The sequence below is a fragment of the Vipera berus genome, assembly GCF_964194415.1.
Source record: "Vipera berus genome assembly, chromosome: W".
NCBI lineage: Eukaryota > Metazoa > Chordata > Lepidosauria > Squamata > Viperidae > Vipera > Vipera berus.
In genome coordinates, this window is record NC_138210.1 from 75,890,945 (window position 1) to 75,914,933 (window position 23,989).

The window sequence follows — 23,989 nt, forward strand, 5'->3', positions numbered from 1 at the left end:
TCCAGCCGTGGGGCCGGAGCCGCTGCTTCTGCCATCGCAGCGGAGGGGCCGGGCTTAGCTAGCGGGGGAAGCGACCGGGTGGAGACGGTCCCAGGGGGGCTCCTGGCTGGAAGCCCACCGCCCCGGAGCCTGAGCTGGGGGAGGGGGGCTTCTGGGGCCCCACCAACCGGGACCCCCGCCCGGCTGCGCTCTGCGGGGGCGGGGCGGGAGAGGGAGGGAGGGAGGGGGCCCTTCCCTGCGGGGAGACCCCCCTCCCGGGCGGGGCTCCGCCCCCTGCCTGCCTGCCTGCCAGCCGTGCGAGCGGCGCCCCCGGAGCCGGCTCGGGCGCCTGCAGAAGCGGCTCTGCCGGGAAAGGGGCGGGGGAGAGCCGGTGCCGCAGCAGCGCCGCCCCGGCGGGAGGAGGTGACCCGGCCGAGGCGGAGGAGAGGAGAGCCGGGAGCCTCGGAGCGCCGCCGCCTTCTTTGTCCGCAGCCGTCGCCGCAGCAGCAGCGGCAGAGCCGCCGCCGAGAGCCGAGCGGAGGGTCGGGCTGTCACCGGGCATCGCCCCTCCCGCACCGGCCTCCCTGCCCGCGCCGGGCTCCGGTCCCCCCGGTCGTCCCCCGCTCTCCGGCCCCGCGGCCTGGCCGCGCTCCCCTCCCCGGGCCGGCGAGCAGCGATGCCGGGCGGCGGGCGCGGGGTCCGGCGGGGGAGCCGAGCTCTGTGACGCAGCCGCCGCCGCCGCCGCCCCGGAGTAAGTAGCGGGGCTGCCGGTGGCTCGCCGGAGGGGGGCTGCGGGGGGCGTGGGCGGGGGTCACCCGGGGACGCCCCCCCCGCCCGTGTCCCGCGCCGGAGGCTTCCCGGCATCTCTCCCCCCTCGCGTGTCTGCGCTTTCCCACGGAGGCTCCGCCGCGGGAAGCGGCGGCGCCTGGCCGGGACTCGCGGGGCAGACGCGCCCGCCTGTCTGCGGGACCCTCCCGGCGCCCCCTCTTCGCTGTGGGGACGGACCCCCAGGAAAAGCGCCCCCAGCTCCGGCCGTGTGAACCGGTCGTGCGAAGCCTCCCGGCCAGGCCCGGATCTGGGCTCCAAGTTAAATCCGGCTCCGCGTTTGAACGTTGGCGGAGACTTGCTTGGCTGGGCCGATCGGGAGAGGCGGTCGCGGCCGAGCTCTGCCGGCCCCCGGTCTGGATGGGGTCCGGATCGGGCCTCGACCGCCGCGGCCTCCAGACCGGGGTCCACCGGGGTCAAAAAAGTCAAGATGGCGCCCCGCTTGATGGCGAGGCTGAAACCCCCCGCCCGCCTTTCGCACCAACGCCCGTTTTATGCCCTCTTTCCTGACTCCCCCACTCCCCTTTCCTGCGGGTTGCCTGCCCATCCCTGCCCGCGACGTCTGAACTCGCTGCTTCCGGAGGGCCACGGAACGTCTGAGCATCCCTCTTGTTCAGGCTCACCTCCCGACCCGGGGGTGGGGGGGTGTCTGCGGCAGGAGGAAGGTAACGCAGGAACAATCCGTCCCCTTCGATTAAAAAGAGCCCGAAGAAAAACTAGAACTAAAATTGAGTCAACATTTTAACAGAACGACCGACTTGGAAGGGACCTCGGGGGTTCTCTAGTCCACCCCCCTGCTCAAGCAGGAGACGGACCCCAGACCCTTCCAGACAAATGACCGTCCAGTCTCTTCTTGAAAACCTCCGGGGTTAGAGCACCCATAACGGAGTAACAAGAGTTGGAAGGGACCTTGCGGGTCATCTAGTCCAACCCCCTGCGGCCCAGCAGAATGGAAACCTTTTGCGCCCCTTCCTCAAATTCAGCCCACGGCAGCCAGCCGGACCCCTTTCTCAGCCGAGGTGTCTCCAAGGGGATACCTGCATCCTGAATTCGGGACTCCCGTGGAACTGAAATTGGGCAGATTTGGTGACGTGGAAATGACCTTAAAGCATTTTATGACATCATAACCGCTTCCTGGGGCTGCCCTGGGCTGCCCTTTGGAGGCAGCCAAGCATCTCCAAACGTCCCTCTGGATTTTTAAGAACGTTGGAAGGATCTGGTAAGGCAAGGCAGGTAGTCCTCTACTTACAACCACTCGTTTAGTGACCAAAGTTAAAATGGTGGCACTGAAAAAAGCAACTTAGGACCGTGGCATCCACAGGGTCCCCGGATCAAAATTCATTAGCTTGGAAACTGACTCGTATTTATGATGGTTGCAGCGTCCGGGGGGGGGGCACGTGATCCCCTTTTGCGACCTTCTGATGAACAAAGTCAGTGGGGGAAGCCGGATTCACTTAACGGCCGTGTCACTAATTTTAACAACTGCGGGTGATTCACTTTAGCACGGTGGCAAGGAAAGTGGCAAAATGAGACAAAGCTCACTTAACAACTGTTTGGACTCAATTGTCGTCGTAAGTGGAGGACGATCAGCCAGGAGCTTATTGGGTTGTCTAGCTTAACAAAACCCACATATTTCTAAGGTCTTTTTATCTTGATTTTTAAATTTTTATGCATTTATTTTCCTTTCATCTTTGCATCTTCCCTGTCTCCCTAGCAACTGATGCTGGCTTTGTAGGAGTCACAAAGATGACAAGTGTTGTGGGCTCCTGAGACCAGGCTGGCCGGTCCCTGCAGAGAAGGCCTGCTCTCTGGCACATCTGCACAGCCCATCGTCCACTCCTGCCTTCCTCCCGGGTAGGTAACCGGAGCGGGGGGGGGACTGCGGCTGGATGGGCCCTGGGCACTCTGTTGGGTTCACCTCTCCTCCCCCTCCTCCTCCCTCCTGCAACCCCCCCCAGGATATTACCAAGGACCCTATAGTCTTGTTCTTCCTCCTCTTCCTCCTCCCCCTCCCCCTCCTGCAACCCCCCCCCCCACTGAGGATATTACCTAATTGGGTCATGAAACGTCTGCAGGAGAACATCCCAGCTTTGAGAGCATCAAGGACCCCCACAGTCTTGTTCCTCCTCCCCCCTGCAACACCCCCCCCACACACAGAGGATATTAACGAATTGGGTCATGAAACCCTGATTAGCTTCAGCAGACCCTCTTCCTCCTCCTTCCCCCCCAGGTGAGCCGGGATGCTTTGACCCCCAGCCGCAAGTCCGTCAACGTGCCGAGAGCCTCCCTCCCGCCCGTGGCCATGCCGCCCCGGCCGTCTTCCGGGGAGCTGTGGGGGCTCCACCTCATGCCCCCACGGATCATGGTCGACTGCTGCCTGCCCAACGGGATGGTGGTCACCCTGGAGTGCCTGCGGGAGGCCACGCTCCGCGGCATCAAGCAGGACCTCTTCAAGGAGGCCAGGAAGTACCCGCTTTTCCACCTGCTGCAGGTGAGCCCAGGGCAGGTGACACACCTGGCCAGGTGAAAAACCAAAAGGGGGGGCACCGATTTATTGGAGGGTAGTTGAGGAGCTCAAGAGAAGGGCGCGAGAATCAGAAACACACACACACCCTTGTTTGGGGAGGAATGCGCAGGCTTCAAAATGTGCACCTTTACAACATTTACAGCCATTCGTTCACTGAAAAAAGTGACCTAGGACTATTTTTTTGACGCCTAATGACCGTCGCAGCCATCCCGACGGTCAAAATTCAGACGCTTGGCAACCGGCTCACGGTTAAGGCCCAAATTTCAGTGGTCACGTTGAGACTGTTGTTAAGCGAGTTTTGCCTCGTTTTACGACCTTCCTTGCCACAGCTGTTGAGTGAATCGCTGGGGTTGTTAAGCGAGTCACATGCTCGTTAAGTGAATCCGGCTTCCCCCCCCCCATTGTGTTTGTTTGTCAGAAGGTTGCAAAAGGGGATCCTGTGGCCCCGGGAGACCCTGCGACCGTCATAAATGTGAGTCGGTTGCCGAGCATCCTCATTTTGTTCACGTGCAACAGTCGTAAGTGTGAAAAATGGTCCTAAGTCTCTTTTTTTTCATTCCGTTGTGACTTTGAACGAAGCGAACGGTCGTAAGTCGAGCACTTGCCCATATGGAAAGAGGGGAGTCTGTTTCTGGGGGCTGCTTTAGCCCTCCCCAATCCCTTCTTGCCTCGGTTTTGCCTCCCCCCACCCAGGAGGAATCGTCCTACATCTTTGTGGGGGTCACCCAAGAAGCCGAACGAGAAGAATTTTTTGACGAGTCTCGGCGTCTCTGTGATCTGCGCCTCTTCCAGCCTATCCTGAAGGTGGTTGAGCCCGTGGGGAACCGGGAGGAGAAGATCCTCAACCGGGAGATCGGTGAGTCCAGGCCAGGCCCGCCACACCTGGGCGGCGGGGGGGGGAGAAGGAAGGTCACCTGCGTCACGCGATTCGTGGTCCGGCATTCCCCATTGATCCCGGTCTCTGATGAATCAGATCAGCCCAGTATCTGAGGGGCTGCCACAAGGAAGAGGGGGGGGGTGTCAATTATTCTCCAAAGCACCAGAGGGAAGGACGAGAAACAACGGTTGGAAGCTGACCAAGGAGAGAAGCAATCTGGAATTAAGGAGAAACTTCCTGACAGTGAGGACGATTAGCCAGTGGAACCGCTGGCCACCAGAAATCGTGGGCGCTCCATCACTGGAGGTTTTTAAGAAGAGACTGGACAGTCACTTGTCTGAGACGTTATAGGTTATTCTGCTTGAGTAGGGGCTGGACTAGAAGACCTCCAAGGTCCCCTCCAGCTTCTATTCTATTGTATTCTGTTCTGTTCTATTCTATTCTATTCTATTCTATTCTATTCTATTCTATTCTATTCTATTCTATTCTATATATATTCTATTATTCTATTCTATATTTTATTATTCTATTCTATTCTGTATTTTATTATTCTCTTCTCTTCTCTTCTCTTCTCTTCTCTTCTCTTCTCTTCTCTTCTCTTCTCTTCTCTTCTTCCATTCCTACCCTATCCTATCCTATCCTATCCTATATATATTCTATTCTATTCTATATTTTATTCTATTCTATTATGTATTTTATTATTCTCTTCTCTTCCTATTCTATTCTATTCTATTCTATTCTATTCTATTCTATTCTATTCTATTCTATTCTATTCTATTCTAAAAACAATTCTGTTAGAATACAGCGGATGTTAATGTTAAGTATTTATATTTTTACAGCATTTTATTCATATCTGTATAGGTTTTGTACAGTTTTATCCTTTTAATATTCTAAGCTGCCCAGAGTTACTCTGTGGTAAGACAAGCGTCCAATATATATATATTTTTGTCCCTCCATTTTTTCTTATTTCATTCAAAATATTGAAATACAAAATACAAAAGGAAAAAAAACCATTAAACAGAGGCAAAACAGAACTAGACTAGAATATTTTAAAAAAAGTGAATTCACATTTGTAATGCACATTTATTTTATTTTTTAATATCCTTGTCCGGTTTTCCCTTTTCTCTGGGTTTCATTTTTTTTCCCCCTTTGGCATCCGGCCTTGCAGTCTTCTGAGGAGCGTTAAAAAAAAAGAGAACAAATAAATACTTTTGATCAACAAATTAACCAAAATCTTCGCTTCAAAGGGTTTGCCATTGGGATGCCCATCTGCGAATTTGAGCTGGTGAAAGACCCCGAGGTGCAGGAATTCCGGCGCAACATCTTGTCCGTTTGCCGCGAAGCGGTGGAGACGAGAGGCTCCACAGGACCCCAAAGCCAGGCCTTGTACGTCTATCCCCCCAACGTGGAATCCAGCCCCGACCTGCCCAAACACCTGTACAGCAAGCTAGACAAAGGTGAGCCGGGCGGGGGAGGCGGCCGGTGGGGGGAAGCAAAGCTGCCTCAGTTTCCAGTTTGTTTCCAGCTGCAACACAAGGCGCCGTTTATTCCCGATATGTGGTTCTTGGCAGTGCTCAGTGCTGCCTCTCCCAGGTGTAAATCCCTTGCAGAGGGTCCCCAGACATCTGACAGGAGGAGTGCCCCAAAGTGGCCCTCGGCTTCCCAAAGCTTGCAAAGATCTACAGGCAGTCCTCAACTTACGACCGTTCCTTGAGTGACCTTTGGAAGTTACATTGAAAAAAAGTGACTTGGATCATTTTTCAGACTTACGACCGTTGCAGCATCCCCCCCAGGTCACGTGATCCAAATTCAGACGCTTGACTCGTCTTTATGATGGTTGCAGCGTCCCGGGGTCATGTGATCCCCTTTTGCGACCATCTGACAAGCAACGTCAATGGGGGGAAGCCAGGTATCACTTAACAACCCTGTTAGTCAGGGATTCACTTAACAACTGTGGCAAGAAGGGTCCTAAAATGGGGTAAAACTCACTGAACAAATGTCTCAGCGACAGAAATTTTGGGCTCCATTGTGGTCGTAAGTAGAGGACTCACTGTATAAAGATGACTCCAGAGCTTCACAAGCCGGGGTCAACTTGAGGCCAATTGCTTAGCAAACCTTCAAAGTCCCGGCAGACGTATTTACAATCTGGACTCAAACTTCTGACAGTTGCCTTCCTGCAGTCATGTGACCAAATTTTGGGGAGTCACAACTGGACCCTAGTTGGTTGTTTGCAGTGTCCCACAGTCACGTGACTGTGTTTTACGACAGTTTTGCCATTGGCTCTCTTAAGATCCATGCCATTCACTTATCAACTTTAGACTTGCTTGAGGTGTGTAGCTAAAAAGGTCGGAAAAGTCTGGCGTGCTTGTTGGATTTCTTTTATGAATTTTGACCACGATGGGCAGGCTCCATTGCGGTCATAACTTGGGGAATGCCTGTAGATGGAATGATTTGGCTGTCTGAATAAGACAACTCTCCACAAATGCTACCTTATGGGCTGAAGCTGCCCTGTATTTATCGTGAGGGGTCAGAATTAGAATTGTGATTTATTGCAGGGGTCTCCAGAGTTGTCCAGTTTAAGACTTGTGGACTTCAACTCCCAGAATTCCCTGGGACTAATGCATTCCTTTTGATAGGTATACCCATTGTGGCCTGTTTACTCTCTTGTAATCCCTTCCTCTGCAATCTCTCCGCTCTAGGAAGTAGGAGAGAGAGAAAAAAACAGGCATGGCTGGCTTAGAAATTCTGGGAGTTGAAGTCCACAAGTCTTAAAGGGGCCAAGTTTGGAGATCCCCTGATCTGTTGTGCTGACCGATCAGGGCTTAGAGAGGACTTAGATCACAGGAGCATAAAAGTGTTGTAAGTCAATAAATAAAACAAAAGGATCAGGTCCGAGAAGATTTTCCCATTTGTTTTCTAAAATGCTTCTGGGAACAGGACGATTCCTGCAAAAAAGACGAAACTCGTGTCAGTTGTGACCTTCCCAGGTTAATTAATTAATTAATTAATCAACCAATTTGTAAAATGTATTGACTTGCCCATCTTACCACCGGCATAACTCTGGTGCAGCTTACATTTTCAACAATCCCGGAGCTGTGGCTGTCGCGCAACCACAAATAAGTCCCAATTCCCCTCCCCTTGATTTTATTTTCTCCCGCGCTTGGCCTCCCGCGGACGCACCCGAGTGACCGTTGCTTGTCCTGCTTTTCCCCCCCCTTCCTGAAGGTCGGATCATAGTGACCATTTGGGTTATTGTGTCCCCAAACAACGACAAACAGAAATACACCCTGAAGACGCCGCACGACGCGCTGCCTGAGCAGGTGATCGCCGAGGCTATCCGGAAGAAGACACGCAGCATGCACCTCTCGCCCGAACAGCTGCGCCTCTGCGTGCAGGAGTACCAGGGCAAGTACTTGCTCAAGGTCTGCGGCTGCGATGAGTATTTGCTGGAGAAGTACCCCCTCAGCCAGTACAAGGTGAGCTCCCCCCCCATTCTGATGCTGCAGACGGCCTTTCTCAGCACTTGCGGGGGGGGCTCCTGTTGCCGTCGGGGTCCAGTCGATGCAACAGGCCCACCTCCCAGGAACCAGGAAGCGGGTCTTCTCGCTCTGGAACGGCAGACACAAAAACACACACACAAACGCACCCCTGAAGTCCTTCAGCTCCCATCCTGCTGGTGGTCTGGAGCAGAGCTCCCCAACCTTTGGGGCACCTGGGACCGGTTCCGTGGAGAGAAGTTTTCCAACGGACTGGAGAGTGCGTGGTTTTGTGTGCTGCCTGCAGCCCGTGAATGGGGCTTTGCTTGTTTGTGCGGACCAGTTGCTGACATGCTGTGGCCCGGTACCGGTCCACAGGTTGGGGACCCCAGGACTGGAGGACTTTGAAAACTGCTGTTCCCCCCCCCCCAAGCTAGGGGCAAGAGTGTTGGTGGAGCCCCTGTGGTTGTGTCAAGGGAGTGTGCCACTTTAAGGCTTGTGGACCTCAACTCCCAGAATTCCTCAGCCAGCCATTTTTTTCCTCCTACTTCCTAGAGCAGAACAGAGAGTGGAGATATTGCAGAGGAAGGGATTACAAGAGAGTAAATAGGCCACCATTGGTATACCTATCAGAAGGAAGGCATTAGTCCCAGGGGAGTTTTAAAGTGTTTGGAGAGTCCTGCTCTAAGTAGTAATTCTAATATGCATTGGAGGGGGAGGAGGAACAGGAGGAAGAAGAGGAAGGCCAGCTTCCTAGATTGAAGAGAGAAGGGTCCAAGGGAAGCCTTGAGGCCATTCCCCGCTCAGAGCAAAAAATTCTTATCTACCGGTATCTATCTATCTGTCTGTCTGTCTGTCTGTCTGTCTGTCTGTCTGTCTGTCTGTCTGTCTGTCTGTCTATCTATCTATCTATCTATCTATCTATCTATCTATCTATCTATCTATCTATCTATCTATATCTAATCTATCATATATCTAATTATCATCTATTTATATATATCTAATCTATATCTACCTATCATCTATATATCCTATCTTATCTATCTGATCTATCATCTATTTATCATCTATCTATATCTAATCTATCATCTATCTAATCTATCATCTATTTATATATATCTTATCTATCTATAAAGGTAAAGGTAAAGTCGTTTCCGACTCTAGGGGCCAGTGCTCATCTCCGTTTCAAAGCCAAAGAGGCAGCGCTTGTCCGAGGACGTCTCCGTGGTCATGTGGCCGGCATGACTGGACGCCAAAGGCGCACGGAACACTGTTACCTTCCCACCGTAGTGGTCCCTATTTTTCTACTTGCATTTTTACGTGCTTTCGAACTGCTAGGTTGGCAGAGCTGGGACGAGTAACAGGCGCTCACTTTGCTACGCGGCACTTGGGATTCGACCCGCCAAACTGCTGATCTTCTGATTGACAAGCTCAGCGTCCTAACCCACTGTGCCACCGCGTCCCTATTTATCTATATCATCTATTTATCATCTATGTCTATCTTATCTATCTATATCATCTATTTATCATCTATCTATATCTAATCTATCTATCATGTCTGTCTGTCTATCTATCTATCTATCTATCTATCTATCTATCTATCTATCTATCTATCTATCTATCTATCTATCTGTCTGTCTGTCTGTCTATCTATCTATCTATCTATCTATGAAATTTATAGGGTGACCCAACCCACATATAGGTGACTCCAGGCCCGTTGACCAAACCAAATTTTCAGAGGGCCTTTGGGAAAAAAGGGTGGAGGCCAACCATACCACGATGTTCCATAGAGAAGGGGCTGTCACCAAGAAGGCCCTTTTTCATGGTCCCACCAGACCAGACGATGATTCCTGGTCAACGGGACCCTTAACATGCCTCGCCTTGTCAGCCTGGTGGACCCCCTTGCTCCAATCAAAGGTCCGTCCTTTGCATCCAGTGGCCCCAGACATTCCGGGGTCCCTTTCAAAAGGAGCCCGGAAGCTTTGGGTGCTGCAGAATCCACAGCCAGGGTAAAAAGACTCCGTGACTGTCCCCCTCAAGAGCTGCACCACCTTCTGTGGGGTGGGGTTGGCTGCCGAAGGCAACGGGGCTGGGGGACGGTGAGGCTAGCTGAAGGGCTGTCTCTTCTTCCTTGTCCTCTTCTGGGTGGCTCTCTTCCGACATGCAGAGCAGGAGTGGCCAGGAAGAGGTGGCCAGATGGACGAATAAACGAATCGGGCCCAAATCTTTGCTGAAGCTGTTGTGGGGTCTTGGCGCGCTGCCTGCTCTCTCTTTCTCCTGACCTCCAGTGTTCCCCTCTTCCTCCAGTACATGAGGAACTGCATCGCCATCGGCCGCCTCCCCCACTTGATGCTGATGAGCAAGGAGAGCCTCTACAGCCAGCTGCCGGCCAACGTCTTCGTGCTGCCCTCGTACGCGCGCCGGTCAGCCACCTCCTCGCACGTGAACGGAGACACGCCCACCAAGTCCCTCTGGTCCATCAACAGCCTCCTGCGCATCAAGATCCTGTGCGCCACCTACGTGAACGTGAACATCAGGGACATAGACAAGGTGGGCGAGTTTAGGGCCACGCCGCCTCCTGAAGTTATTCGGGGGTTCCTCGATCTGGCTCAGCAGCCCGGTCAGTTTCCATCTTTTCGTATAAGGTCAGTTGTGTTGACCTGACAGCAGCAGCTTCTTATTGGCTGAAGTGACCGCCTCTGCATTTCACCCCACATGATCCCGGTCAGTTAGATGTGGGTCCCTGAAAAACAGCAGGGAAAGAGATTGAGGCACTTAGCTGATTGGGAATGCCGGAATGGGGGACCCACCGGAGCAGAGCGAAGCTCCCTCTCGTAGCCATCGGCTGCTCACAAGTATAGAAGGATGTGCCGGCTTGCATACCCTCCTCAGTCTTCAATAGTTTGCTACCAATGCTAGGTGTCACCGCCCATAATCCTCAACCACTGGGAGAGGAAGTAACTACAGATAGTCCTCAAATTATGACCACCACTGAGCCCAAAATTTCTGTTGCTAAGCAAGACATTTGTTAAGTGGGTTTTGCCCTCTTTGACAAGCTTTCTTGCCACAGTTGTTAAGGGAATCATTGCGGTTGCTAAGTAAGTAACGTGGTTGTTAAGTGAGTCCGGCTTTCCCATGGACTATTGCTCGTCAGCAAGTCACAAAAGTCGATCACCCAGCAGTTTGCAACCCTCGTAAATAGGAGTCAGTTGCCAAGTGTCTGAATTCTGATCACGTGACCCTGGGGATGCTGCAACAGCCGTAAAGGTGAAAAAGGGCCAGGGGTTACTTTTTCCAGGGCTGTTGTAACTTTGGACGGTCATTAAATGAACTGCTGTAAGTCGAGGGCTGCCCATAGTGGATTTCAAGCCGGCAAAGCCTTTAATTCCGCTCTCCCTTTGTCCTAGATCTATGTCCGGACGGGAATTTTCCACGGTGGGGAACCGCTTTGTGATAACGTCAACACTCAGCGCGTGCCATGCTCGAACCCTCGGTAAGGGCGGGAGAAGGGAGAGGGCGCTGTGCCCACCCTGGCCAGCAGTGCCCAGGGCCCCGGCGAGGGCAGGAAGCTCCTTGGCATGGCCAGCCTGGGGGGAGGGGGGGAGGCAGTGTCTCCTTAAGGAGGGAAAGGAAAACAACCGGGACCCCAAGCGGGGGGGGACGTCTGGCCGCCCGGCTGATTCCAGTGCCACCGTTTTGCCCCTAGGTGGAACGAGTGGCTTTCGTACGACATCTACCTGACCGACCTGCCGCGTGCGGCTCGCCTTTGCGTCTCCATCTGCTCCGTCAAGGGCCGGAAGGGGGCCAAGGAGGTGAGTGTTGACGGGCAGCCCCACCGTTGGACCGGAACTTCAGTTAAGCCCCACGTACGGCCACGACGGAGCCCCAAATTTCAGTGGCTAAGCAAGACGGTTGCATTTTGCCCCATTTTACGACCTCTTCTTTCTGCCATTGCTAAGTGAATCATTGCAGTCGTTAAGTTCGTCACACGGCTGTTAGGTGAATCTGGCTCCCCGTGGACTCCGCTTGTCGGAAGGTCGCAAAAGGGGCCCTGCGACTGTCATAAAGATGAGTCCGTTGCCAAGCGTCCGAATTTGGATCACGTGACCACAGGGATGCTGCAACGGTTGTTAAGTGTGACAAACGGTCCTAAGTCACTTTTCAGTGACGTTGTAACTTAAAAGCGGTCACTGAATGAGTGGTTGTAAAATCGAGGACTGCCTGAATGTACTTGCTTGCTTTTGATAGTTGAAAAAAATCAGATAAAAAACAAGACAGTTTATCCTAATACTGCCATCTTTGACATATTGTGCTGAAAACCCCTGGCTGAGGGTGGGTGACTGTGCTCTCCACCTCACTGTGGGTTCCCTGTTCCAGGGGTCTCCATCCTTGGCCACTTTAAGACTCCCAGAATTCAACTCAGCCAGCCATGCCTGGTTTTTTCCTCTCCTATCCCTTAAAGTGGAGAGATTGGAGAGGAAGGGATTATAAGAGATTAAGCAGGGCCACAATGAGTATGCTGGCTGGGGAATTCTGGGAGTTGAAGGCCACCAGTCTTAAAGTTGCCATGGTCGGAGACCCCTGCCCTATTCCACGTCCTCCCCTGCCCCAGTCCCCTCCTTCAGGAAAGGCCTCTTGGCTGAAGGTTCAGCGATGCTCGGCGTCAGCTTGAGGAACGGTGGCTGACGTTCCCTGACCCTGTTCTCCCCCTTCCCCCCCCCCCGCAGGAGCACTGCCCCCTGGCCTGGGGCAACATCAACCTCTTTGACTACAAGGACACCCTGGTGGCCGGCAAGATGGCCCTCAACCTGTGGTCGGTCCCTCACGGCCTGGAGGACCTGCTGAATCCCATCGGAGTCGGGGGCTCCAATCCAAACAAGGTGAGACCACCCACGGGGGGGTTGACTTCCTCGGGAGTTGGCTGATTAGTGGGACCCTCCACGTCGGGGGGTGGGGGTGGGAGGGGAAAGGGGTACCCGGCTTTCAGGAGGTGGGGGAGTTGATTGACCTCTTGTTTGCTGCTCCAGGAGACCCCGTGCCTGGAACTGGAATTCACCTGGTACAGCCACCCGGTGAAATTTGCCGACGCTGCCGAAATCGAGGAACACGCCAACTGGGCCATGTCGCGGGAGCTGGGCCTGAACTACTGTATGGTGGGCTTGGTAAGGGGGCCACATGCCCTGCCCGGCTGCAGTAGGGCAGCTCCAGCTGGGCAGCCTTTTGGCTGAGGATCCCCTGGGCAGGGGGGGGTCTCACAAAGAGACCCCCGAGGTCCTCTCGGGCCTAGATTCTAGGGGGAAAGCCAGCTACGTCCATTGCCTCGTAGGGTGGGCAGCCTTATACAAGCAGTCCCAGACTTAACGGCAGTTCATTTAGCGACCAAAGTTCCAACGGTAGTGAAGAAAAAGGCAGCATTTTTCAGACTTACGACTACTGCAGCATGCCCCCTGGTCCCGTGATCAGAATGTGGGTGCTTTAGCAACCGACTCGTATTTATGACGGTCGCAGTGCCCTGGGGTCACTGGATGCTCTTCTGACAAGCAAAGTCAGCGGGGAAGCCTGACTGACTTAACAACCGGGCTCCTGACTTGACAAGGGCAGAGATTCACTTAACAACGGTGGCAGGAAAGGTCGCAAAATGGGGCAAAGCTTACTTACCAACCATCTCGCTTAGCGATGGAAATTCTAGGCTCGATTGTGGTGGTAAGCTGACAACTACTTGTAGCCCGGTGGGGAGGGGGATACTAGGTCAGAGAATCCTAGCGTGGCAATTTTCAGGTGAGTGGACTTCAACTCCCAGAATTCCCCAGCCAGCATACTCATTGAGGCCCTGCTTACTCTCTTATAATCCCTTCGTCTCCAATCTCTCTGCTTTAAGGGATAGGTGGAAAAAAACAGGCATGGCTGGCTGGGGAATTCTGGGAGCTGAAGTCCACCCACCTGAAAATTGGGAAACGGTGTTCTGGCAGGTTCTGTCTTGCTGTGATCCATAAAGGGGAGGGGGCTGACATCTCTCCCCCCCCTTCCAGAGCAACCGCCTGGCCCGCGACAGCTCATTGGACGAGAGCGAACTGGAGCAGCTGCGCAACGTCTGCAACCGGGACCCCCTGTCGGAGATCACAGAGCAGGAGAAGGACTTCCTTTGGCGCCACCGGTCAGTGGGGTGGGTGGGTGGCTGGGCCGGACAGCCGAGTGGGGCTGGACAGCTGCCGTGACTGGGGCCCCCCCCCGGCCCGGCCTTGCCTTCCACGGCCCCCCCTCTCCTTCCAGGCACTACTGCGTCAACCTCCCCGAGACGCTGCCCAAGTTGCTGCTGTCCGTCAAGTGGAATTCGCGAGACGAGGTGGCCCAGGTGAGCGCAGACCAGCATCCTTCGTGCTCCAGCTGGGGCCCCTGGGAGATTTGCCGGGGGGAGCAGCCAGTGATGGTTTGGCTCCTGGCAGGCAGATGCCCCCCGCCCCAAACTGCTCCTCTGGGCATCCTTGATTGGCAGCTGTGAGGTCCATGCCCTTTAAAGCAGCCGTCTCAGGTTTTGCAGGCCGTCCTTGACAGACAACAATTCGTTCACAGTTACAACGGCACTGAAAAAGGGACTTACCACCATTTGTCACCCAGCCGTTGCAGCAGAGTCGGAAGGGACCCCGGAGGTCCTCTAGCCCAGCCCCCTGCTCAGGCAGCAACCTTTGCAAAATAACAGCTGGACGGGACCTTGGAGGTCTTCTAGTCCATCTCCGGGCAGGAAACCTTATTCCATTTCAGACAAACGGCTCTCCTAATCCCTTTTCTTAAAAACCTCCAGCATTTGCGATTCACTTTAAGAACTGCAGCAAGAAAAGTCGCAGAATGGAGCAAAACTCACTTAGCCAATTGTTTCGCTTAGCAGCGGAAATGTTGACCTCCATTGTGGCCATAAGTCGAGAACGCTGTAGAGTTGGCAGCACTGGGAACCTTCCGGCAGGCTTGGGAGACCCCCGCCATGAGCTGTAGCAGGGGTGGGGAACCTGGGCTCTTTTATGACTCGTGGACTTCAACTCCCAGAATTCCTCAGCCAGGCAGTCCACGAGTCCTAAAGGGGGCCAAAGTTTCCCCCATGCTGGCTCAGGAATTCTGGGAGTTGAAGTCCATAAGTCCTAAAGGGGAGGCCATAGTTTCCCCATGCTGGCTGAGGAATTCTGGGAGTTGAAGTCCATGAGTCATCAAGGAGGCCATAGTTCCCCCATGCTGGCTCAGGAATTCTGGGAGTTGAAGTCCATAAGTCCTAAAGGGGAGGCCATAGTTTCACCATGCTGGCTCAGGAATTCTGGGAGTTGAAGTCCAGGAATCATAAAAGAGCCAAGGTTGCCTACCCCTGAACTGTACCATTCTCTGTTTCCCCCCCTCCCGCCTGTCTCCGCCCCCCCCCCCCCAGATGTACTGCCTCCTGCGGGAATGGCCGCTGATCAAGCCCGAGCTATCCATGGAGCTTCTGGATTGCAACTTCCCGGATCCGGTCATCCGCGAGTTCGCCCTGAAGTGCCTGGTCAAGGGACTGACCGACGACAAGCTCTCCCAGTACCTCATCCAGCTGGTGCAGGTAGCCGGGGGTGGGGGGGGCAGGCCCGCCTCTCCTGAGCGATGCAAGAGGGCTGATTTCGGGGTCCAGGGCCCGGGGGGAACCTCTAACGGGGCCTTGGGGCCTTAAGAGAGAAAAAAAAGAGGGGGAGATCGGTTGCGGGAAAGGCTTGCAGTCGTGCTGGGGGGCGTGAATGGTTTTTGGGGAGATCAGAAATGCGAGGGTGGGGGAGGAAGCGTTGCCAGCTGCCTTCTGCTGGCGCCAGGAAGTGGGGAAAGAGGCAGGTTCTTTCAGATGAACGGAATTGGAGAGTTGGAAGAGAACTTGGAGGTCATCTAGACCCACCCCCTGCCCAGGCAGGAGACCCTATGTTATTTCAGACTAAAGTCGCTTCCAATCTCTTCTCAACAACAGAATGGCAGAGTTGGAAGGGGCCTTGGAGGTCATCTAGTCCAACCCCCTGCTCGGGCAGGAGTCCCTTTACGGTCAATAGGATCTCTTCCTTTCCTTGGTTCCCTCCCCCCCCCCGTGCCAGCTCCGCCCCCTCCCTCTGAAAGGCCCGGTCTCTTGACTTGTCCGGTCTTTTCTCCCAGGTTCTCAAATACGAGCAGTACCTGGACAACCCTCTGGCCCGCTTCCTAACCATGAAGGCGCTCACCAACCAGAGGATCGGCCATTTTTACTTCTGGCATCTGAAGTGAGTCCCGGGGACGCAGCTCGGCTGGAGGGAGGGGCTTGCGGGAGATTGACAGGGTGAACCGGAACCGGTCCTGGTTCCTTTACCGTCTTTAAGATGGATTTTCCTGCGGTAAGATTTTATTTTTAAAAAAAAACTGTTAAAAGGAGCAAAACAGCATCCCAAATAAATTCTGGCCCAGTTCAATTCATCCATTCCGATAATTGGCAGTTCGGAATGCAGGCTTGTTCTCGACTTATCACAATTCATTTAGTGACTGTTCGAAGTTACAGTGGCACTGACAAAAAAACGACTTATGATTATTTCCCACCGTTGTGCCATCCCGGTGGTCACATGATCAAAATTCAGACCCTTGGCAACTGATTCATGGTAACGACGGCCGCAGAGTCCCAGGGGCGGTCAAGTGATCCTCTTTTGCGACCTTCTGACCAGCAGGGAAGCCAGATCCACTTAACAACCGTGTGACCACAACTGCAGTGATTCACTTAATGAACGTGGTGAGAAATGTCCTAAAATGGGGCAAAACTCAACAACGGTCTCACTTAGCAACAGAAACGTTGGGTTCCATTGTGGTCATAAGCCGAGGACTCAGCTGTAATTGCAGCCCTGTCATTGAGCAGCTCAGAATAAGGGGTGAAGCAAGAACTGACCTCTTATTAATTTAAATCAGGGGTCTTCAAACTTGGCAACTTTTAAGACTGGTGGACTTCAGCTCCCAGAATTCCCCAGCCAGCCATGCCTGTTTTTTTTCACCTATCCCTTAAAGTGGAGAGATTGGAGAGGAAGGGATTATAAGAGAGTAAGCAGGGCCACAATGAGTATGCTGGCTGGGGAATTCTGGGAGTTGAAGTCCACCAGTCTTAATGTTGCCAAGGTTGCAGACCCCTGCCCTATTTCCTGTCCTCACCTATCCCTTAAAGCACGGTTGTCTCCTCCTCCCCAGGTCGGAAATGCACAGCAAGCCAATCTCCCAGCGCTTCGGGCTGATGCTGGAGGCCTTCTGCCGGGGCTGCGGGATGTACCTGAAGCACCTCAACCGGCAGGTGGAGGCCATGGAGAAGCTCATCAATCTGACCGACATCCTTAAGCAAGAGAAGAAGGACGAGACCCAGAAGGTGCCTCCCGGGGTTGGGGAGGGGGAACCCAGTGGGGGGGGGAGACTGTCTTGAAGGACGAGAAGGAGTTGGGATGGTGTGCAGAGGGACCCCATGGCCCCAGAGGGGGGCTCCTGTCCTCCACCGCCCTCCTAGGGGGCAAGAAAAACCAAATGCACAGGGAGAGTGCAGGTGGCACCTGGCTCAAACACAGGAACGGTGAGATGGACCTCGGAGTCCTGGTAGAGGATTAGTTAGCCAGCCGTGTGCAGCAGCAGCCAAAAAGGCCAATGCAATCCTAGGCTGCATTAATAGAGAGATAGATTCAAGATCACGTGAAGTGATGGTATATAGGTCCTCCTGCTTGAGCAGGGGGCTGGACTAGATGACCTCCAAGGTTCCTTCCAGCTTCTCTTCTCTTCTCTTCTCTTCTCTTCTCTTCTCTTCTCTTCTCTTCTCTTCTCTTCTCTTCTCTTCTCTTCTCTTCTCTTCCCTTCCCTTCCCTTCCCTTCCATATTCTATTCTATTCTATTCTATTCTATTCTATTCTATTCTATTCTATTCTATTCTATTCTATTCTATTCTATTCTATTCTATTCTATTCTATTCTTCATTCCACTATTCTATTCTATTCTATTCTATTCTATTCTATTCTATTCTATTCTATTCTATTCTATTCTATTCTATTCTATTCTATTCTATTCTATTCTATTCTATTCTATTCTATTCTATTTTATATTATATTCCATTCCATTCCATTCCATTCCATTCCAACCCTGGACATTTTTAAGAAGAGACTGGACAGCCATTTTTGTTCTGTTCAGATGCAGATGAAGTTCCTGGTGGAGCAGATGAGGCGGCCGGACTACATGGAGGCCCTGCAAGGCTTCATCTGCCCGCTCAACCCTGTCCACCAGCTGGGCAACCTCCGGTGAGAGCCCAGGCAGGGCTCCTTTGGGGGGCGGAGTGGCAGTGGGAGGTGGCCCAGATCGGGGAGGGGTCTTCTAGCTGGCCCCCAACCTCAGCCTCGCCTCTCCTGCAGGCTGGACGAGTGCCGGATCATGTCCTCGGCCAAGCGTCCCTTGTGGCTGAACTGGGAGAATCCGGACATCATGTCTGAACTGCTCTTCACCAACCACGAGATCATTTTTAAGAACGGAGATGGTGAGCGTCAGAACCGGGCCGGGGGTGGGGGTGGGGGGAGGGAGGGGGCAGGGCAGTTCCCAAGGGAGAGAATGAAGTGTTACTACTGCTTTACGATGCCTTGGTAAGGCCCCACTTGGAATCCTGCACCCAGTTTTGGTCGTCATGATGCCAAAAAGATGTTGAGACTGGAATTGGGTGTGTCTAGTTTAATGACGCGGTGGCTCAGTGGCTTAGGAAGCTGAACTTGTCGATCAGATGGTTGGCAGTTTGGCAGGTTGAATCCCGAGTGCCGCATAGCAGAGTGAGCGCCTGTTACTCATCCCAGCTTCTGCTAACCTAGCAGTTGGAGAGCACGTAAAAATGCAAGTAGAAAAATAGGGAGGGACCGCTCCGGTGGGAAGGGAACAGCGTTCCATGCGCCTTTGGCGCCTAGTCATGCCGGCCACATGACCACGGAGACGTCCTCGGACAAGCGCTGGCTCTTCGGCTTTGAAACAGAGATGAGCACCGGCCCCCAGAGTCGGAAACGACTAGCATGCCTGTGCGGGGGAACCTTTACCTTCACCTTTTAGTTTAATGAAGAGAAGGACCAGGGGGGACATGATAGAAGTCTTCTGATGTTTTTGAGGGACTGCCCCAAAGAGGATGGGGTGGGGTGGGGTTCCACCTATTCTCCAAAGCACCAGAAGGCAGGAAAAGATGCAACGGATGGAAACTTAAGACCAGGAGAGAAGCAACCGGGAATTAAGTAGAAATTTCCTGACGGCAAGAAAAATTGAGCAGTGGAACGACTGGCCACTGGAAATTGTGGTTGCTCCATCACTGGAGGTTTTTAGGAAGGTTTTTTCTCTGAAATGGTCTAGGCCCTCCTGCTTGAGCAGGGGGTTGGACTAGATGACCTCCAAGGTCCCTTCCAACTCTTGTTATTCTGATGGCATCAAGGGCCTGGATTGGGGTCTCGGGGCGAGGCACCGTTCAGCAGCCCCACGGAGAACGACCTGGCTTTCTTCTCTTGCATCCTGCAAAAGATACTTGGAAATGTTGGGGTCCCCCCTGGATATGACTCCTACCCACTGTGGGTCTGGAGGCCCCTCTAGCCTCTTTCGGAGCCTGGCCTCCGTGGCTTCCCCCCCTCCCCATCAGCCTGACCTCATCCCTGACTGCGTGCTGGGACCCTCACCCTTCGCTTGACCCCTTCCAGATCTCCGGCAGGACATGCTGACCTTGCAGATCATACGAATCATGGAGAGCATGTGGCAGAACCAAGGACTGGATCTCCGGTAGGAAGGATCACTCGGGGGGTGGGAAGGGAGGGAGAGCCTTGGGGAGGGGGGAGGGGGTCAGCCAGCCGTTACCCACTTTGTTGGGTGGACAGCCCCCATCTAGAGAGCCCCAGGCCTGGCAGGGTCCTGGGAGAAACCAGAGGAGACTGGGGCGCTGCCTGCAGAGGGCTGGGTCCTGTCCAGGACAGTCCAGCCTAAGACTGGACAGTGCTGGGCAGGGAGCTGGCTGGACACTCCTGCCTCCATCTGGACTCAAAACGGGCTTTTCCAATAGAGTAGAGTAGAGTAGAGTAGAGTAGAGTAGAGTAGAGTAGAGTAGAGTAGAGTAGAGTAGAGTAGAGTAGAGTAGAATAGAATAGAATAGAATAGAATAGAATAGAAGCTGGAAGGAACCTTGGAGGTCATCTAGTCTAGCTCCCTGCTCAAGCCGGTCCTACCCTGCAAAGTCCCCCTGCCCCCCCCCCTCCTTCTCTCTGCCCCCTGGCCTACAGCCGCAGAGGTTGGGGCTCCGGGCTGGCTGGGCTGTGGGCCTGACTGCCCCCCCTCCTTGCAGGATGCTGCCCTACGGCTGCCTGTCCATCGGGGACTGTGTGGGGTTGATCGAGGTGGTCAAGAGCTCCTACACCATCATGCAGATCCAGTGCAAGGGCGGCCTGAAGGGGGCGCTCCAGTTCAACAGCAACGCCCTCCATCACTGGCTGAAGGACAAGAACAAGGGCGAAGGGTCAGTGGGTGGGGGGGAGGGAGCTGGGTGGGGAGGGGGCGCACAGGCCCTGTGCCAAGGGGCCCCACAAGGCTCTTCAGCAGGAGGAGGGTGGGCAGAAAGCAGCTTGCAAGGCTGGCTCAGAGAATCGCCCAGTGCGATCGATCGGAAGAGAGCTGGGAGGGGCCTGGGAGGTCGTCTAGTCCAACCCTCTGCTCGAGCAGGGGAACCCTAGTCTGTTTCAGTCAAACGGCCGTCCAGTCTCTGGTTAAAAAGCCTCCAGTCACCTCAGTTCTTCAGAAGGGGAGACGCTTCTAGGATGAGAAGCAAAAGGTTTTTAAGCAAAACAAGCCAAGGAAGTCCCGTTTTTCTTATTTGGGAAAAGCATCCAAAAGGAGAAATTTTCTGACCGTTATAGAACAATTAACCAGTGGAACTCCTCGCCTCCAGAAGTCTGTGAATGCTCCAACACCGTGTAAGTTTTTAGGAAGAGACTGGACAGCCATTTGTCTGAAATAGTATAGGGTTTCCTGCCTGAGCAGGGGGTTGAGCTAGACGATCTCCAAGGTCCCTTCCAACTACTACTACTACTACTACTGCTACTACTACTACTTCTCCTCCTCCTCCTCCTCCTCCTCCTTCTTCTTCATCATCATCATCCTCGGGGCCACCTCCACGACCTGGAGGGTGCAGACTCCCCGTGGGCCTTTTTGCAAGGCTGCTTCTTCTCCTTGCCCCTCCAGATACGACGCGGCCATTGACCTCTTCACCCGCTCCTGTGCGGGCTACTGCGTGGCCACCTTCATCCTGGGCATTGGGGACCGTCACAACAGCAACATCATGGTCAAGGACGATGGGCAGGTGGGTGCTTGCCCTCGGCTGCCCTGCTGGGCGTGGGAGCTGACGCCGAGACCCCCACCCACCCATTTCCCCCCCCCCTCTCTCTCCAGCTCTTTCATATTGACTTCGGACACTTCCTGGACCACAAGAAAAAGAAATTTGGGTACAAACGGGAGCGAGTGCCCTTCGTCCTGACCCAGGACTTCCTCATCGTCATCAGCAAAGGGGTGCAGGAGTGCACCAAGACCAAAGAGTTTGAGAGGTGGGCACGGAGGGGGGGTCCTCGCCAAGCAAGTCGTTCATCCCCCCCGACACCTCCCCCCCGGGGCCTTCATTCCCCCCCCCAGATCCTCTCTGAGCAGTGCAGCCCCCTCCCAGGCCTTCCATTCCCCCCCCTCCCGGGAGTAAGCTGTGGTTTGGACGAGCCCTGGATTGATCCTGGTTTGAAGCTACAGGTTAAGTCCTCGGTTTACGACCTCAACTGAGCCCCCAAAATATCTGGTGCTGAGCTAGACGTTTGTTAAGTGAGTTTTGCCCCATTTTACGACCTTCCTCGCTAGGCTTGACCGGCGAGTCGCTGCAGGCGCTAAATGGGTAACCCGGTTGGGAATCTGGCTTCCTTCCTTCCGTTGACTTTGCTCGTCAGAAGCTCCGTTGCTAAGCGAGACAGTTGCTCGGTGGGTTCCGCCCCGTTGGGCTGCCTTTCTTGCCACCGTTCTTAAGTGAGTCACTGCCGTTGTTAAGTTAGTAACCCGGTCGTTAGGTGAATCTGGCTTCCCCATTGGCTTGGCGTGTCAGAAGGTCGCAAAAGCGAATCACATGAGCCCCACGGGACCCTGCAGCTGTCACGTGTACATGCCAGTTGCCAAGCATCTGAATTCTGATCCTGTGACCGTGGGGAGGCGGCAACGGTCGTAAGTGTGGAAAATGGCCATAAATCAGTTTTTTTAAAATTCCACTGTAACTTGGAATGGTCAGTAAACGGACCCAGATTATTTATCTTATGGGTGTTTTTGAGCCTCAGGGCTACCTTTCTGCCTTGGGGGAGGGAGCAGAGAGGAGGCAGACCCCCCCCTCCTTCCCATTCAAGCCCCTCCCCTTCCGGGGAAAATGGGGCAGTGGGCTTTCCTAAGTCCATGTAAGGTGTCCCCTTTCGGGGAAACCTTGGTCAGACATCCTGGTTAGGACAGGAGGCCCACCACAGGGCGGGGTCTCTGGCTAGCCACCTATCCAGGTTTGTAGGCAGGTTGTCCTTGACTTACAAGTGTTCATTTAGCAACCGTTGCAAGCTGCAAGGGCACTGGGAAGAAGGGACTTACGGCCGTTTTTTTCACACTGATGACCATCGAAACACCCCTGTAGTTGTCTCGCTTAGCAATGGAACTGTAGGGCTCGACTGTGGTTGTAAATTGAGGACTAGAATGGACCTCTGTGTTCTTGAACATCTGGAGGACTTTCCAGAGGTGGGATGGGCTGCCCTTTGCTTCTGGTTGGGAGTCCCCTCCCACGGGAGGGCCAGAGGTGGGTCAGGGACCCCCCCGTGGCCTCTTCTCTTCCCCCAGTCATGCAGGATAGGGAACCTTGGGTCTTTCATGACTTGTGGACTTCAACTCCCATAATTCCTCAGCCAGCATGGGGGAACTATGGCCCTCCTTTATGACTCGTGGACTTCAACTCCCAGAATTCCTGAGCCAGCCACGCCTGTTTGTTTTCCTCCTACGTCCTAGAGCGGACAGATTGCAGAGGAAGGGATTACAAGAGAGTAAACAGGCCACAATGGGCACACCTATCAAAAGGAATGCATTAATCCCAGGGAATTCTGGCAGTTGAAGTCCACAAGTCACAAAAGAGCCGAGGTTCCCCACCCCTGCCCCAGTGTGTCTCGGGGTGCGATCCCCCCACCCCCATTTTTTTTCGTTCCTGCCTCGGCCAGCCGGTCTTCCTCCTCCTCCTGGCAGGTTCCAGGAGATGTGCTACAAGGCCTATCTGACCATCCGCCAGCACGCCAACCTGCTCATCAACCTCTTCTCCATGATGCTGGGCAGCGGGCTTCCGGAGCTGCAGTCCTTCGACGACGTGGCCTACCTGCGCAAGACCCTGGCGCTGGACAAGACGGAGCAAGAGGCCCTGGAGTACTTCACGAAGCAGATGAATGAGGCCCACCACGGTGGATGGACCACCAAGATGGACTGGATCTTCCACACCATCCGGCACATGCCGCTGAGCGAGGCCAGCCACGACTGACCCACCGTTCAGGGAGGGTGGTGTGGACCCTCGCTCAGGCAGGGCGGCCCCTTGATTTGTCCGAGCCCCCGTGGTCCGTGTCCTCTCTTGGGACCAGCCGAGAAGATCTGGTAGACCTGGAGAAGATTCAGGAAGCAGAGAGGACCTGATCTTTCTGCCCTCCTCTCCCCCTCCGAGACCCCCAGGACAGTGCTGGGAAAGATCCTCCGGAGTGGGGTCGCAGCCTCCTTCAACCCCAGAGACCTGTGCTCAGAGACCCTTCCTCTCCCCCTGAAGCTTCCTGGGAAAAACTGGGGGGGGGAGCAAGAGGGAGGAAGGACGGGGTCGTTTTCCTGCCAGAGAACAATCAAGAGAAGGATAATACTTGAAAACGTCTGGAGTCAGAAAGGAAAAAAAACATAATTATTTTTTCTCTCTCTCTTTTTCAAATAAAAATTTTAAAAAAAACCCACACATTTGGAGGTGTGCCGGCCTCTAGAGGGTTATTGCTTTTTTTTTTTTAAAAAAAATCCCTTTTTGCTTGCTGAGCTGCAAAATGCAAAGGCTCAGACGGAGCCTAACGCATTTTACGATGAAAAGTTTGTTTTAAGAATAAAAGGTGGTTTTATTAAATTTAATAATTTTATTAATTTTATTACGTTGGATGAAATTTGATTCTGTTAAATCTAGTAACACTAGACTTTATTATGCCTGATAAAGTTTCCTTTTATTAAATGTAATAAAATTTAATAAAATTATTTCTGTTT

General features: G+C 53.7%; 1 protein-coding gene across 3 annotated transcripts; it reads left to right on the plus strand.

The window, feature by feature from the left end:
- The first annotated feature begins 364 nt into the window (after positions 1 to 364).
- Positions 365 to 23,696, plus strand: LOC308676635 (phosphatidylinositol 4,5-bisphosphate 3-kinase catalytic subunit alpha isoform-like). 3 transcript variants are annotated; one of them, XM_081342605.1, is made up of 23 exons: positions 365 to 730; positions 2,519 to 2,658; positions 3,035 to 3,295; positions 4,025 to 4,187; positions 5,456 to 5,665; positions 7,434 to 7,684; positions 9,992 to 10,234; positions 11,092 to 11,177; positions 11,391 to 11,496; positions 12,412 to 12,564; positions 12,712 to 12,846; positions 13,714 to 13,838; positions 13,955 to 14,036; positions 15,093 to 15,257; positions 15,830 to 15,933; positions 16,877 to 17,048; positions 17,852 to 17,958; positions 18,070 to 18,191; positions 19,375 to 19,453; positions 20,010 to 20,180; positions 20,903 to 21,020; positions 21,110 to 21,261; positions 22,958 to 23,696. In XM_081342605.1, the coding sequence occupies exons 3-23, from the start codon at positions 3,107 to 3,109 to the stop codon at positions 23,241 to 23,243; spliced, it is 3,219 nt and encodes a 1,072-aa protein (XP_081198731.1). In that variant the 5' UTR covers positions 365 to 730; positions 2,519 to 2,658; positions 3,035 to 3,106; the 3' UTR covers positions 23,244 to 23,696. The 3 variants fall into 3 exon arrangements, with proteins under 3 accessions (XP_081198731.1, XP_081198732.1, XP_081198733.1); XM_081342606.1 differs by lacking the exon at positions 365 to 730 and having other exon boundaries at positions 2,414 to 2,658; XM_081342607.1 differs by lacking the exons at positions 365 to 730; positions 2,519 to 2,658; positions 3,035 to 3,295 and adding an exon at positions 3,795 to 3,849.
- The last annotated feature ends 293 nt before the right edge of the window (positions 23,697 to 23,989 follow it).